This window comes from Carettochelys insculpta, chromosome 31 (genome assembly GCF_033958435.1).
Source record: "Carettochelys insculpta isolate YL-2023 chromosome 31, ASM3395843v1, whole genome shotgun sequence".
Lineage (NCBI taxonomy): Eukaryota > Metazoa > Chordata > Testudines > Carettochelyidae > Carettochelys > Carettochelys insculpta.
This window is the reverse complement of record NC_134167.1, coordinates 7,852,975-7,868,607: the sequence shown is the minus strand read 5'-3', so window position 1 is coordinate 7,868,607 and position 15,633 is coordinate 7,852,975. Positions and strand designations below refer to the sequence as shown.

General features: G+C 48.6%; 1 protein-coding gene and 1 long non-coding RNA gene across 3 annotated transcripts in view; one reads left to right on the top strand and one right to left on the bottom strand.

The window, feature by feature from the left end:
• The window catches only part of LOC142004291 (uncharacterized), a 79,767-nt gene that overhangs the window by 27,338 nt on the left and 36,796 nt on the right, over positions 1 to 15,633 (bottom strand). Inside the window, exon 2 of one of the 2 annotated variants that reach the window (XR_012642966.1) lies at positions 922 to 1,026. The exons of the other annotated variant lie outside the window; for it this stretch is intronic. This is a non-coding gene — a long non-coding RNA (uncharacterized LOC142004291). The remainder of the gene's footprint in view (positions 1 to 921; positions 1,027 to 15,633) is intronic. 2 annotated transcript variants of the gene reach the window in all.
• Positions 1,017 to 6,885, top strand: LOC142004290 (neuropeptide FF receptor 1-like). The gene is made up of 3 exons (XM_074981829.1): positions 1,017 to 1,329; positions 2,956 to 3,055; positions 5,997 to 6,885. Exons 1-3 carry the CDS (start codon positions 1,017 to 1,019, stop codon positions 6,883 to 6,885), a joined length of 1,302 nt encoding a protein of 433 aa, XP_074837930.1.

Below are 15,633 nucleotides of genomic sequence, written 5' to 3'. Positions count from 1 at the left end.
TGTTCCTTTTTTCATTAGACTCTATTATCAAAAGTCCTTGGCTCTTGAAAATGCAGGGGCAATGAAAGCGTGACAAGCCCCAGAGAAAGGGCCAGGTCATATCTGCAGCATGAGCCTGAACGTCCACACAGCAGCTTTACGGCTCTGCAAATCCCAGAAAGCCGATCCAGGCCAGCCTCAGCTCTGCCACGTGGCTTCTTTTGCAGTGGGAGTGTGCCCCCCTTAGCTACCCCCAAACCCAGGCCCCTTGCTCCTTCGCAGCTTAAGCACCTCTCAAGGGGGTTGGCTGCAGTGTAGGAGATGTTGTGATGTTGCGAGGGTCTGACTCTCTCCCTTGCTGAGCAAGGAGCACCAGCAGATGAGAGGCAACTTGCATGCACATCTCCTCTGGAGAAGAGAAACACTCCAAATGCAAAGGATGGAATTAGTCTGAAACCAGAAGGGTAGGTGTAAATGCTCAGCTCTCTACTGGCTTCAGTGGGACTCTGACAATTCACACCAGCTGCAGATCTGCTCCCTTGTGTCACCTGCTCATTAAAAGGCATAATAATTATACTGCAGAGCTCCCTTGGTGTCATTGTGCTAACCCTCATTATGTAAATAACTAATTACACAAAGGCAATAATGGAATGCCAATTAACGCGATGACTTCTCTACTGGGTGGATTTTCCCTTCAGCCTCATCTGTCCCATTAATGTTCTGCCTGGGGGTTAATAAGTTGTTTACTTCCTTTGGCACATTCCAAGCTGGTTTGTGCACACCCTGGCAAACTGCCTTGTGTAAATATCCCTTTGCTCCTTTCTCCATTTTTCACCCATCCGCCTTTCCCCATATCTGCATCCACCCTCTGCACAAGCCTAGCTCAGTTTCTGAATCTGCACTGCACTTACACCCATTGTTTTTGGGCATTTTGCCACACACCTTCTTCCGAGCTGAAACTTCGCTGTTGTCCACACTCTGAAATCCTCGTAATTCTCCTATGGTCTTTTGTAGTGGGGCGAATTTCCTGCCATGAGATGGATGGCCCTGGGATGGAGTCAGAAAGCAGAATCAACAAGACAATTTCTTCATTAACGAACCTTCATAAACGGAACTTGACCTATTTGCCTTACTACCAGCACTCCCCTCCAGTCGCTGCTGTCTATATAATCTCCTACTTGTTTATCTTCGCCTTGTGCATGGTGGGGAACAGTCTGGTTTGCTTCACCGTGCTGAAGAACAGCTGGATGAGGACAGTCACCAATCTCTTTATCCTCAACCTGGCCATCAGTGACCTGCTGGTGGGGATTTTTTGTGTGCCCACCACGCTTGTGGACAATTTAATTACAGGTAAGACAGGAGGGTGACACGGGTGACATGTGCTGCCTACAAGAGGTAATGAGAAGAGAGGTATTGCAGAGGGCTCTGCTCAAAGGTCTGACCCAACCCTATTGCTCTGCGGTTCTCAGGCACATAATTGCTTATGCACCTGTCTCTGAGGGGAAGTCTCGGCTGCTACTTACTGCATTGAAGAAGGAAATTGTTTTTCAAGTGCTAAGTGTAAGGAAACCACTCAGACCTGAGCAGCCTTAGAAAAACAGGCCATGCAGCTCCAGTGGTGTAAACACATGCAAGAGAGAGGGATCACTTTGGGTGGTGCCAGCGGTGCTAAACTAGCCCACATTTGCAAAGCTGAGTGCCTCACAGCAGATTCCCAAATAAATGCTGCCTCCTTTAAAAAGGGACGAGGTGCCTGTTGTTCTTGCGTAGGATCAGCCAGCTTGCCCCACTCCCTGCTGCTGGCAAGGTGACGGGAATGTTGCAGTGCATTTTGTGAGTGCTGCAGGCTGTCTCCAAAGCTGGCTGTTGTCTCTAGTGACGTCTGGATTAGGAAAGTCAGGGCACAACTGCTCTACGTGCCATTCTCATAGTAGAAGGGGTTGGGGGAACCTGTTCTTGCATTCCTGAGCTAGATCAGTGACGGCTGGACCTGTTCCCAGCCAGGACACTACACAGGGATTAACGCTCTTTCCGCAGGCTTTAGTAAGTGCCTGCTGACCACAGCAGCTTCTCCCTTCCCCGCCAGAGCACGCAGGGCTTGTTCTCCTGTGCTGCCTTGGCCTGGATAGAGTGAGTGGCTGAGTGGTGGGTGCTCCATCCCTGGATCAACACAGAACACCACCCTTTCCAGAGGTGTCAAGTGCAAGGCAGCTGTGTCCTCAGGTTAGGAGCCTGGAAAACACAATGCCTCTGTCTAACCTATTGAAGCTCCTATGGTCACTGGCACCCAAAGTCCTTGGAGGCGTAAGAACATTGGGTTGCTTTGGTTCAGAAATGTCCCACCCACACGTCTGCCAGGAGACACCCATCCAGACCTACTGTGCCTTGGACCCTGGCCGCTCTGCCATTGGACACACACTGCCACTGCAAGTCCAGCTCTCCCACGCAGCTCTGCTGAGTCACATCCATGCTGACCCATGGGGCTGCTGCCCCAGCTGCAGGCTTCTACACCTCTCTGACCATGCAGCCCCTTCACCCAGCTCTGCTGGTGCCCTTCAATCCTGACCTGCAGTGCCCCATGAGGGTCCAGCCCAGGCTCCCCATCTGCTCCCAGAGCTGCCAGCTGTTCTCAGTGGGCATTTCATATGCAAGGCTAAGATGCGAACTTGTCTCTGTTCCTGCACTGAGAGAATTGCTGTCGTGGTGGAGAAGAGCTGCTAATGGTAATATCACCCGCCAGGGCTTCTCTGCTGGGTAGGCGCTCAATGCCCGAGCTGCAGGGTCTCTCCTCAGCTGCAGCCTGCAACTCAACATGCGTGTGGCCCCAGCAGCCTCGCCCAGTCTCTTCACCATGGGCTCACCCCTGGGGAAAGCAAACTGCCTGGGCTATTCATGGAAACTGCACATGGTGGGTGTGAGGAGGTTCTGCCACCCACAGACTCGCGCTGACTCTGTGTGCACTTGTTTCCCCACTAGGCTGGCCCTTCAGCAACGGTGTCTGCAAGATGAGTGGGCTGGTTCAAGGCACGTCCGTGTCCTCATCCGTTTTCACGCTGGTGGCCATTGCCGTGGACAGGTGAGAAAGGGCGGCAGGAGGGAAAGCGGAAGTGGAGGCGCCCCCTGCAGGCTGGCATCAGGCTCCAAGCACAGGGCTCTGAAGCCCTTTCTGGCTCTCATTAAGATCCACAGGGGAGAAGATTCCCACAGAGATACACCAGGATCTGGCCCTTTATCCAGCTTTCCTGCCTGGCTGAGGGCGAACGCAGTTCGCTGTGAGAAGGTTACTCAGGTCTCAAGGCCCATTCAGCCTATGGGCCAGGTTGATCCCACCAAATTTTCACTGGCTTAGCTCTGTTGCGTGGGGTGAGATCTGTGGCCAACAGGGTGGTGTCGGCAAAAGCCAGGGTAGTGGGGGTGGAGGCAGGCACCAGCTAGACAGTAGCATCCAAAGCACAGCATATGTGTAAGCTGGGCCTGCCCTGGGAGCATGTGGCCGCACAGGCTGAACCTTCCAAGTGCAAGCCTGGCCTGGGGACCTCCATGTCATGGAGGGGACTAGGCTAGGCCAGGTCTGCTGGCTCTGCCAATCCACATGACAGCCCCAAGACAAGGAGCAATGGGTTGAAAGTGCAGCAAGGGAGGTTTAGGTTGAACATTAGGAAAAACTTCCCAACTGTCAGGGTGGTTAAACATGAATAAATTGCACAGGGAGGTTGTGGAATCTCCATCCTTGGAGATGTTAAGAGCAGGTTAGATAAACATCTGCTAGATATGATATAGACGGTCCTTGGTCCTGCCACGAGGGCAGGGGACTGGACTTGAAGAACTCTCGAGGTCCCTTCCAGTTTGAGTGTTCTGTGGTTCTATTCTTCTCCGCAGAGGCCTGGTCTACACTAGGGGGCAATGGTTGTGCATCTCCAGCTACATGAGTGGGGTAGCTGGAGTCGACGTATTTTAGGTTGAATTTCTCTGACGTCCCCAGTCGACGGGAGAAACTCTCCCATTGACTTCCCTTATTCCTCGCGACTGAGATGAGTACTGGAGTCAGCTGGGATGCCGTGCACATTTGATTTAGTGTACTCCTACCAGGCATGCTGAATTGAACTTCAGACGATTGATCTCTGCTGTGGTAGCTGCATTCAGAGGGCCCTGAGCACAGCCAACAGCGAGTACCTGCCACCACAAGGGACAGGACAAAGCTGTGTGCAGACAGGGCCCACCCCTCTTCCCTGAGCCACTCCCTAGTCCAGGCCTTTCCTGTCCGAAATCTGTGATGCAGTGCTGAGTGTGAACGACTTCAAAGGCTGATATTTTTGTGAGACAATTACATTTAATTAAAAATTCAATTACTTGCAGAGCACTTCTATGGAGCTGCTGAATTAATAACTCCAAAATTGTTTCCAGTAAGTAACAGCAAGAATCAAAAGGCTATTTCCACTCCCATACGTTTTAATCATGATGTGCCATGCGCCTCCTCACAGCCATTCACATCAACACAATGTGGCACAGGCAGACAATTACCTCAGTCAAATGCAGCCTTCCTTGGTTTGTAATTTTATGTCACATGGTAACTGAGGGAATTTGACTTTACAAGTGAACCTGCAAACTCCAGATAAGACTGGAATAGTCACTGGTTCTACTTTTCTTGCTTTCGGGCACAGGCTGGCCTCTAAGTGATCAGTATGGAAGAAAATTTTCCCTGGCAAGTTATTCCAGGAATGCCTGTTGTAGGCTTTCCAGAACCTTTCACTGAGGGCAGCTGGTACTAGCCCATCGGAGGTGAGATAGCAGGCAAGAAGGCTGCCTGGTTTGAGCTCATGAGGCATTGACGCTGTGCAATGAAAAAGTGAATTTAGAGACGGTAAATAGCTTTCCTCTCGGGGATGGTGCTGAAAAGTGGTCGGGCGGTGTTTGGTTGGCCATTCTTTTTATGATGATGGAAAATGGATTTTTTGAAAAATGTCCAACAATGGTTGCGTTTCCATTGAAAAGCTCTCTCTCCTTCTGCCCCTCAGCCACAAACCTTACTTCTCAAATCTCCTTTGACAGGAAGCCCACGTAAACCTCAAGGAGGCCTGTGGCACTTACAGACTAATAGATATTTTAGAACACCAGCTTTCATGGGCAAAGACCTGCTTCTGATGAAAGCTGATGCTCCAAAATATCTGTTAGTCTATAAGGTGCCACAGGACTTGTTGTTTTTGAAGATACAGACTAACCTGGCTACCCTTCTGATACTTGTCCACATAAACCTGACAATGCTCATGTTGCTGGTGTCTTGAGACCCCTGCCTATCATTCTGACCGGTGCTGTCTCATTGTTGCTTGTCTGCTCACTGTGCTTGTCTTACACTTAGGTCCATCTCTTTGGGGCTAGGAACCATATCTTTGCTGTGTGTTCATACAGCCCCCAGCATGACAGGGGCCAAGTCTGTGACTGGGCAATGCAAGTGATCAATGATAACAGGCCTCTCTACTACAGAATGTGGGTACAGTGTGAAGACATGCAGTGAAATCTTGCTTCTCTTCAAGTGAAAGTTCTACCATGCAACAGAAGCAGAATTGGGCCAATACTAAGTGCTTTAGAAAATCCAGCAAGTGGTTGGATTAGGTACAGTGGAGCCTTGCCCCTTTCCATCTCTGTGAGCATAAGGCCCAAGGCAGAGTAAAGGTTTAGCTGCTCTTGGTGGAGTGGGGCATACTTAAGCACAAGTCACCAGTGTCCCTCTGGAAAACTACTTGAGTAAAAGTACACACGTCACATCTTCATTGTACTCAAGTCCCGAGAAGTGAAAGCAGCTGCATTTTACTCAAGTAACTTTTTGGGTACTTCCCCCATCTGTAGCCCAAGGAGACAATATCAGAGGGATTATGTACCAGTATTCCTGGCCCAATGTACTCATGCCCCATGTTGCAGGAGAACCCGGTAGTGCTTAGTGTTTAGATGCCCTTTGGGTCTTGCTCTGCGGCCATGTCTCTCAGTAGAACCCACCTACCTTTGTGTTGGTTTTGCACCAGGTTCCGCTGCATCATTTACCCCTTCAAATCCAAGCTCAGCCTGCTCAAGGCCCTGAACATCATCGCGGTCATCTGGGTCCTAGCCATCACCATCATGTGCCCGTCTGCTGTCATGCTCACGGTGGTGCAGATTGAGGATCACTACATGGTGCACAACGCCAACCTGAGCCTGTCTTACCCCTTGTACTCCTGCTACGAGGCCTGGCCCAACAGCGAGATGCGCAAGGTCTATACCACTGTCCTTTTTGCCCACATCTACGTGGCCCCATTGACTCTCATCATGGTCATGTACGGTAGGATCGGGGTCAAGCTCTATAGATCGTCGGGCCCAGTGAGCAGGCACCGGGTGGAGAGCCAGGAGTGCTGCGGTGCTGCCATCTCCAGGCGGAAGGTCAAGGTCATCAAGATGCTCATTCTGGTGGCCCTGCTCTTCATGCTTTCCTGGCTGCCCCTGTGGACCCTGATGCTGTTCACAGACTATGCCAAGCTGGATGATGACCAAATTGACCTGCTGACAGGGTACATTTTCCCCTTCGCACACTGGCTGGCCTTCTCCAACAGTAGCATTAATCCCATCATCTACGGCTACTTCAATGAGAACTTCAAGCGGGGCTTCCAGGCAGCCTTGAAGTTCCACGTTTGCTCGGAGGAGATAGGGCACCACAAGGCCTATTCAGAGAAAATGATGGGAAGCTCCTGTGGCTTTAGTGCTCGCAACAAGATCTTCACAGACAGGGAATCCTCTGACTCAGTTTGCCTCAAGAACCTGCCTTCTGCCAAAGCCCCCTGCCCTGTGCAGAATGGACAGAGCCAGAAACCGGGCCCACACCTGCAGGAGATGGATAAAATCACCCCTCTGAGCAAAGTCAGCAAAGCCTGGGATGAGTGAGGTGGCTGGCCAGATGGGAATGCTGTCTCCCTTTGCAAATGTCACTTACCTGCTGCGGTGATGTGTGTGCAGTGCTGAATATTCCTCTCTCAGGCCGGGGTACCTCGCTGTTCATGTTCTATTGTGTAAATACAAAATGAATCCCAGGAGGCTGCTGCTATTATATTCCTACTGATGCACAAATTGCTGTCAAAGGCTTTCAGTGTTGTGCTGAGGCTAGCCATCCTATGAAATGTCTGTGTATTACAGCTCCAGCTCCATGCAGAGTATCCTTGGCTTTGCAGTCGGAATGGGGCATCTTGGGGGGTGGGGTGGGAAATGTCTTTTAAAGTGTCAGGCTTCAGTTTTGCATTTGCAAAAAGAAAAGAAATTTCATGAATGCACCCACAGCTTGAATACTGTGTACAGATGTGGTCGCCTCATCTCAAAAAAGATATTTTGGCACTGGAAAAAATCAGAAAAGGGCAGCAAGAATGAATGGGGTGTGGAATAGGTGCCATACAAGGAGCGAGTGAAAAGACTGGGACTTTTCAGCTTAGAAAAGAGGAGACTAGTGGGGGGTCTATAAAATCATGACTGAAAAGAATGGGCCAGGGACTGAAACATCCGGTGTCACGAGGACGGCTCTTCCAAAAAAAGGGTGTGTGGAGTGTCTACACACGCTTTCTTTTGAAAGAAGGCTCTCTTCTTGAGCCGGGAGCAGAAGAGGGCTTCTGCGAGAAGAGCCGCATTCTTTCAATTTCACATGAGAAGAACGCATTTTGTGTGCAGAGGTTCTGCATGTTCTTTCAAAAGAGGACCAGATTTTCCGAAAGAACTGGCTCACATAGACGCAGTCTAAGAGACCCATGGAGCGGAGTATGAGAGGGTTGTGGCTGGGTCGTTGTTGTAGGCAGGTTTAGCACTCCACACTCAGAAGCTTCTGGAATTGTGAGTGGTAGCTGTAAGGTCTGTTCCAGTAGGATCTGTCTGTTAGAGGTGGTCAGATTCCATGAGGAACAGCAGCCAGGGCAGCTGCTGTTCTAATGCCATGTGTTCTGTGAAAGTTGGGAGAAGCTGAGCTCATGAGCAGAGAGCAGGCTGGTGTCCCTCACTCTGGAGCACTTTGCAGCAGGTAGTGATGGTGTTAACCCTCTGCCAGGGAACATGGGTGGCGTTAATGTCACAATGGGGGAAGAGTCATTTCTAGTTTGCTATTCTCAGTTTTTGTATTTTGTTATAGCAGGTTTTCCTTTCAACCCACATATTTGTGACTAACCTGTCACTCAGTTCTATCTGTTTGCTGGCTGGCTAGCAGTGATCCGCAATAGAGGGAAATCTACCTGGATTCCTAATGAGGATTCCTACAAGCAAGTGGAAGAAAGATGGTTCAGACTCAGCAGATCGTGCAGATTTGGTGATCAAGACACTAACTGAGCCTTAGGTGAACTAAACCGAAGCTTTTGGGATTTCAGTTTTTTCTTACCGTGCTTTGTGTGGACAGAATAGTTCAAGTTTTACTTTTGTGTTCCTGTGTTTATGTTTATTGTAACTGTGAAGATGATGTTATGTTATGTTGTAAAAACGTAGATGATTATTTGTTTCTTCATTATAAGATTTTATGAAGTTACTTGGTTAAATTCATTTCTTTAGTTCCTTTTGGGACTTGGATGCAAGGAGCCTGACCCTGGGCAATCCTTTCTGAAAATCCTTTAGAGGCTGAACTCTGGGTCTCCAGCTACTTTTCTAGGGGAATTGGGGCTTGTTTGGTTTTCTATTTCAGGCGCTGGAGAAGGACAATGAATGGTCACCTGAGGTGACACAAGGAGAAAGGGTCACCAAATTTAACTAGCAGGTAGGAGGTTTAAACCAAACAAAAGAAGTATTTCTTAACACAATGTACAATCAACCTGTGGAACTCCTTGCCAGAGGAAGGCTGGGACTTTAACAGGGTTCAAAACAGAGCTAGATAAATTCCTGGAGGATCGATCCATCCATGGCTATTAACCAGGCTGGGCAAGTCTCTAGCCTCTGTTTGCCAGAAGCTGTGAATGGGCGACAGGGGCTGGATCATTTGATTACTTCCCATTCTGTTTGGGGTACCTGGCATTGACCACTGCGGGAGACAGGACACTGGGCTAGATGGACCTTTGGTCTGACCGTTCTTATATTTATGTTCAGTTGTAGAAGGTGACAGAGGGAGACTCACCCAATCAGTGACTGCAGCTGCCACTGGCTGCTTGGGAAGAATGCACAACCGTGTGCATCATCATGACCCAGGGCATTGCCACGTCAGAGTCCCTCCACAGAGCTTGTGGTGTGCAATACACGGTGTGCTTGTTCCAGTGACTGGCCCGGGGAGATTTTACTGAGGACACATGGCAAGCAGGCAGTCAGCCGCACGGGTCTGCTAGAACAAGAATCTCTTTGATCTATCTGTGCCCATTCTTTGAATGTAGATTAGCTCATGCAAATTGCACAAACAATAGCCTTACGCCCTCCTGCTAGCTGCAAAGCCCATACTAAATTAGCTCATGCCTATTCATAACCATGCTGCTGAAAAATCAGGAGCATTTTGATCAAAGTTCCCTCTGCATTTTTCCAGCCATGCGTGAATACATTTTTATGTGTCCTGAGGCACGTGTGAATGTGTACCATGATAAAAACACATGCTGCCAGCTGTAGGCACTCTGGCCGGCCTTTGAATCTCTCGTGGGTGGTTTCCCGCATGTTCAGTTTATGGGGAATTAGGGTATGTCTATGCTTACCACAAGATTCACTCGATTGTGGTCGATCTTCTGGGGTTCAATTTAGTGCACCTAGTAGGGACGCGCTAAATCAAACCAACAGGGCTCTACTTTCAATCCTGGTACTCCTCATTGTCGTGAAGAGTAAAAGAGGTTGATGGAGAGTTTCTCCCATCGGCCTCCAGCTGTGGGGACGGCCGGAAATTGATCTACAATATTTTGACTCAAGTTATACAATTGTCATAGCTGGAGTTGTGTATCTTAAATCAACTTTTTGACAGAGCACAGACCTGGCCTCAGTCACATTTCCTCATGCCTGTGTCTTGCCCCTGCAACTGCCATGAGGCAGCTACATGGAAAAATTCCCAACGGTGTGTGCGTGGGTTCTGTCTCATTGTCCTGGATTTCTGGGAATCCCAATATCTGACTGCAGAAAACTAGATCCTGGAGGCCAACAGAAATTCCTGCCCGTAGGTGTTAAAGGCCAAAAGGGACCCTTGCGTTTTGCCCCACTGTGAGTGGTGACCAGTGCCTTTTTTTTTGTTAAAAAAAAAAAGAGGTGCTGGTACTCAGCCAGTTCCCCACCCCTTCCCTCTCAGCCAATCCCATGGCTGCGGCTGCCACTCTGCTGGTACTCACTCAGTACTGGCAAGTACCAGCACAAGAAAAAAGCACTGAGGGTGACCATTTCACAGGCCCATGGATGCTTTCCAGTCTACCAGCCCAACCCATTTATCTTCTTTGCAGCAGCCTCCTTTTCCAGGAGAAACTGCATGCTGCACCAAAGAGAGGCCTTGAAAACAATGTGCCCTGAACCTCACAATCACATGTTAGGACACCAGGTGGGATTACTTTTCCTCACTCAGGCCAGGGGTATCATGGGAAGAAAATCCTCTTTGTGGCTGGCACTAATGAAATGGACAGAATCAGGTGTTTCTGCTGTAGGGACTCCCCTGGCAGCTCTGTCATTCCAAACAGGGAGGATTGTGAATTTGTTTTTCACTTGCAATCCAGTAAATTAAACTTGAAGCTTAATCCTCATTTGTCCAGTCTGCTGGAAGAAAAGCAAAAGGCTCTGTTCTCATTGGGACCCATCACCTGCATGTTTAACTAGCTTTTTTGGCAGACAGAGGAAGGAATAAAATCCTCAATTGCGCACAGACAGCGGGTCTTACATACATCAGAAATCAATGCAATGCAAAGGCTTCCATGCTCAGACAATTAGTGCCAGATATATGGGTTGCTTTATCAAATCATCCACAGGGGGGCTTTTAGAAACACATTAACTAGCACTTTAGAGATCACTTTGTCTGCAGCAGTGAAAACTGTTGTATTCTCCATTGTTGCCAGCACATCTCATCAGGGAGTTATTCATTTAACACGACAAACACACACACACACACATATCCATGTACCCAAAAGTGTGTGTTCGCTGGGAAGGTGGAAGGCTGTGTATCAATTTAAGATATGCAGTTCCAGCTATGACAATTGTGTAGCTGGTGTCAACATATCGTAGATGATTTTTTCCTTTGTCAGGGGTATCAATCCCAGATTAGACCTAAAGTTCCACCCCTGGGGAATGGCTCTGCTCCTCTTTCATAGATGTCCCCAAATTACTGCTGATGATTTAAGTGTATAGAGATAGATTGGGACCAATTCTTTTTGTTAACAAAGGCTCTGGCAGGGGACAGGTGCCTTGACATGCGTGTGGCTACATTATCAGCTTGCTGGAATGCCTGTTGGTCCTGCACGAGTTAAAGCTCATGTGGGAGTTCCAGCGGAGACTGGCCCCATCTTCCTCCTATGCTGCAAATGCATAGTGAGAGACTGCCCTGACCCCAAGAGCTCACAGGAATGAATGAACAAGACAGAGAAAGGGCGGGTGAAGAAACATAACCTGCCCATTGTACAGAGGGAACATGAACATGTGAAACCTGGACAACATACTAGCATCATTTGAAGGCACTTGAACAATATCATCAACACTGCCTCAGGAGGATCCTAAATATCTCTTGGGAGAATAGGAGCACGAACTCTAGTGCCCTGGAAGAGTTGAACATGACCAGTGTTGAAGCCATTATCCTTCATCAACAACTTTGCTGGACTGGCCACATGGTCCAGATGTCTGATTAGCGCTTCCCAAAACAGATTCTGTTTTCTGAGTTGGAGGAAGGACGGAGGAGCATTGGGGGGCCAGAGGAAACGATATCAGGACATGCTGAAGGCACACACGAAAAGATGCAGCACTGGTGTTCACTTGGGAGAATCTTGCCCAGGACCATCCCCAGTGGAGAGCAGTAATCTGTGTGTGTGGGGACGCAATTTGAGAGGTCCCACTGTAGAGCAGATGAGGAGAGGTGAAGCAGGAGAAAAGAGCATCAAAAACTGTCTCCTGCTCCTCCAACAGCTACCAGCACCTGCGGCTCTAGAATTGAGCTGGTCAGCCGTCAACGGACTCACAAATGGGAAGGTGACATGAAGAGGTCCTACTTGTTATTGAGTAACCACCGACAGACAGACAGAGGGAGAACTGAATCACAGAGAGATGAATAGTAACAGAGAAGGAGCTGTGCTAGTCTATATACTACCAAAACAAAAAAACAGGAAAGTAGCACTTTACAGACTAACAACATAATTTACTAGGTGAGCTTTCGTGGGACAGACCCACTTCTGCAGACTAACTTTCCCACGAAAGCTCACCTAATAAATTATTTTGTTAGCCTTTAAAGTGCTACTTTACTGCTTTTTTGTTTTGACAGAGAGGTGAAGTGACTTGCCTGAGGTGACACACCAAATCAGTGGCAGAACAAGGAATTTAATGTAGATCTCCTAAATCCTGTTCTGCATCTAAGCCAGAAGACCATCCTTCCTCTGCTAAGGACTTGGTGCTGATTTCTCCTCCCTCAGAGCTCACCTGACATAGCAAAGCAATGAAGACCAATAATGCCCAATGCATTTATAGAACTTTCTGTTTTCAAAGCACTATGCCGATGTGACCTCAGTGATCTGCACAAGGCCCTAGGAAGGGAGTGTTCTGGGGAAACGGAGGCACAGAGTGGCCAACCAGTAAGAGGCTGGATTAGAATTCATGAAGGGACTATGCCAGGAAAAGTCATCTTTAAAACAGGAAACAGAATTCACAGAACGTCTTTGGGTATAACTTAGTATCCTAGAAATTGGAAATGTGAAGTCTGCTGAGAGTCCTCTTTAGTCAGCCTAAGGTTCCCTCTATGGCAGTGTAGTATTGGACCAAGCCCTGGATCACAAACAGGCTGGGGGTGGGGGGTGGGAGGATGTTGAGGCTTCCACGGAGTTATCGACCACATACCAGCTGTCTAAGATCAGAACGGCGGGGAATGGTAACGTGGCTGTTTACTGGACAGGTCTGCTGAGAGGATGCTTTGGAGAGGGTCAGGGTATGTCTACACTGTACTGTAAACAGGGCCTGTGGGACTCACACCTGCAGGGTTGGTGTTTCCAAGTCTTCACTTGTGCATCTTTGCTGCATTGTAAACCGGATTGACAGTTATTGGAGTGACAATAGCACCCAAAGACCAGACACAAGCCCTGTGCAGGTCCCAGCTCAAGCTGGATCTACACTGCAAGATGACAGGACTAGGCTCTGAACCTCAGAAGGACTTGGGCTTCAACTTATTGACCAGGGTTAGAGAGAGTTTTGTATGTACCGGGGTGTGTGGGGGGGGGAGGGTTTGGGCTCAAATCTGATGTCTTTTAGCAGTATGTATTGAGTTCAAATGGAAAATGCACAGAATGGGCCCAAATCAGGAGTAACCCCACGGGCACTGATGGATCAACATTGGTGTTAGAAGTTTTTGGTCAAAGTTTTGTCAAAGTTTTTCTTAGCAAATATTCAGCTTTCATTTAAAACTAGACTCCCCTCCCCCTTAACTAAAAACAGTCCTAACCAGAACCTGGAACATTAACTTGGACGAGGAGATTTCTCACATAAATTTATTTTTTGAGGAAAAGCTGGTTTTCCTCCAAAACCTATTCCAAAAGAAAACAACTGGCAACGGTAGGCAGAAGGGAGGGCATGAGCAACCCTGTGTTCCTTGCTACCATTTTCTAAGATTTTTTCATGTGCCATTTCCCTGTTAAGTATCAGAGGGGTAGCTGTGTTAGTCTGGATCTGTAGCAGCAACGAAGGGTCCTGTGGCACCTTATAGACTAACAGAAAAGTTTAGAGCATGAGCTTTCGTGAGTTAACTCACTTCTTCAGATGTTGGTCATCATCAGACCAACATCTGAAGAAGTGAGTTAACTCACAAAAGCTCATGCTCTAAACTTTTCTGTTAGTCTATAAGGTGCCACAGGACCCTTCGTTGCTGCTACATTTCCCTGTTAGTGGCTAGTATTTTGCAAATCATAGAATCCTAGGGCTGGAAGGGACCTCAGGAAGTCATCAAGTCCAGTCCCCTGCCTAAAGCAGGATCAACAGCCGCTAAATCATTGCAGCCAGGACTTTGTCAAGCCAGGACTTAAAAACCTCTAGGGATGGAGATTCCACCACCTCTCTCAGTAGCTCATTCCAGCGCTTCACCACCTTCCTGGTGAAATAGTTTTTCCTGATATCTGACCTACACCTCCCCCTCTGCAACTTGAGACCATTGCTCCTTGTTCTGCCATCTGTCATGACTGAGAACAGCTTCTCCCCATCCTCTTTGGAGCCCCCTGACAGGAAGTTGAAGGCTGCTATCAAACCACCCCTCACCCTTCTCTTCTGCAAACTAAATAAGCCCAGATACTCTAGCCAGCCCCAGGCCAGAACTTCAGCTGCACATGGATAGGAGTGGGACCTGTTACTTTGAACTGGTTTGGCAATGACTGTTATCACACCACATCTGGCAAATGAGAGCAGCCAGCAATTTACAGGCATGACACACCATCTCTATGAGAAATGGCAGATGCAGCCCTACCGTGCCTATTCCTGCTGCTTTCCCACAGAGTATCATCTGGTATTCAAAACTTCCCATGGATTTCACTGGAGTCCCACTGACTGGAGAGTGGGGGGCTGTCAGTGAAAGGTACCCGGGAACCTAAAGGAACGGACTCAGATCTGAACACGCTTTGGGGTTGGAGAGTTCTGGGGGGGTGTTTACATGAGGCAGGCCAACCCACCCCATACACCAGGACATACGCGGTCGCTGCTGCTTGATCCCCAGATTAATCAGATTCCTGCATGTTGGCTGTCTGCATATGTCTGAAGGTTCAAAGGCATAAATAACCATCAGATAACTTTGATCACAGCCGTATCCAATGCAAGCAAACCGCATTTCCCCACGCAGAGGATGAAAGCAAGCCTACACATGTGAAGGGACTGGCAGAACCTGCTCAATGGGGACTCAATAAGCACTTAGCAGCATGCAGGGGGATGGCCACATTCCTTCAGCAAGGGGAAAGTAGGGGCTGCAGAGTTGTTCTCTGTGCAGATGGAGAGAAAGAAATCTCAGGCACATCTTGCCAGCTGTCGCTGCATCACTTGCCTTATTCTTGTGACCACCCATTTAGGACAAGAGGCACAGGACATATTCCTGTGGCAGGCTGAGCGCTCAACGTATCTCTCTGATGAGCTCTTGCAGGATGTGTCTTGACAAGAGACAGAGCGTGACAGGTTATGACCGCTGCCCGGGGAAATACAGAAATGATGATGAGCCAGTCATAATGGAGCAAATTTCCAGGTGCTGAGAATACAAAAGAGCCCATCAGCTCAGTCAGACGGCTATTATTATGTGCATTACTGCAGATCTCAGTGCCTTCTACAGGTACCAGATAATTCCAATGACATGCTGAACAATTCAAGGGAGGTGTTGGAAAGTCCCTGCTCCCGTCCGTTTTCCCATCTGAGAAATGGGTATAATGACGCCTTTCTGACTGAGCCACTCAGGGGTTCAATGAAGAACATGCTTTGAGATCCCAGGCTGGGGAGTTACTTCACAAGCGCTAGGGATCTGGAAACGCTGATGAGGTTACAGCGGTGCATCTGCACTGCTGTGCTGCAGCA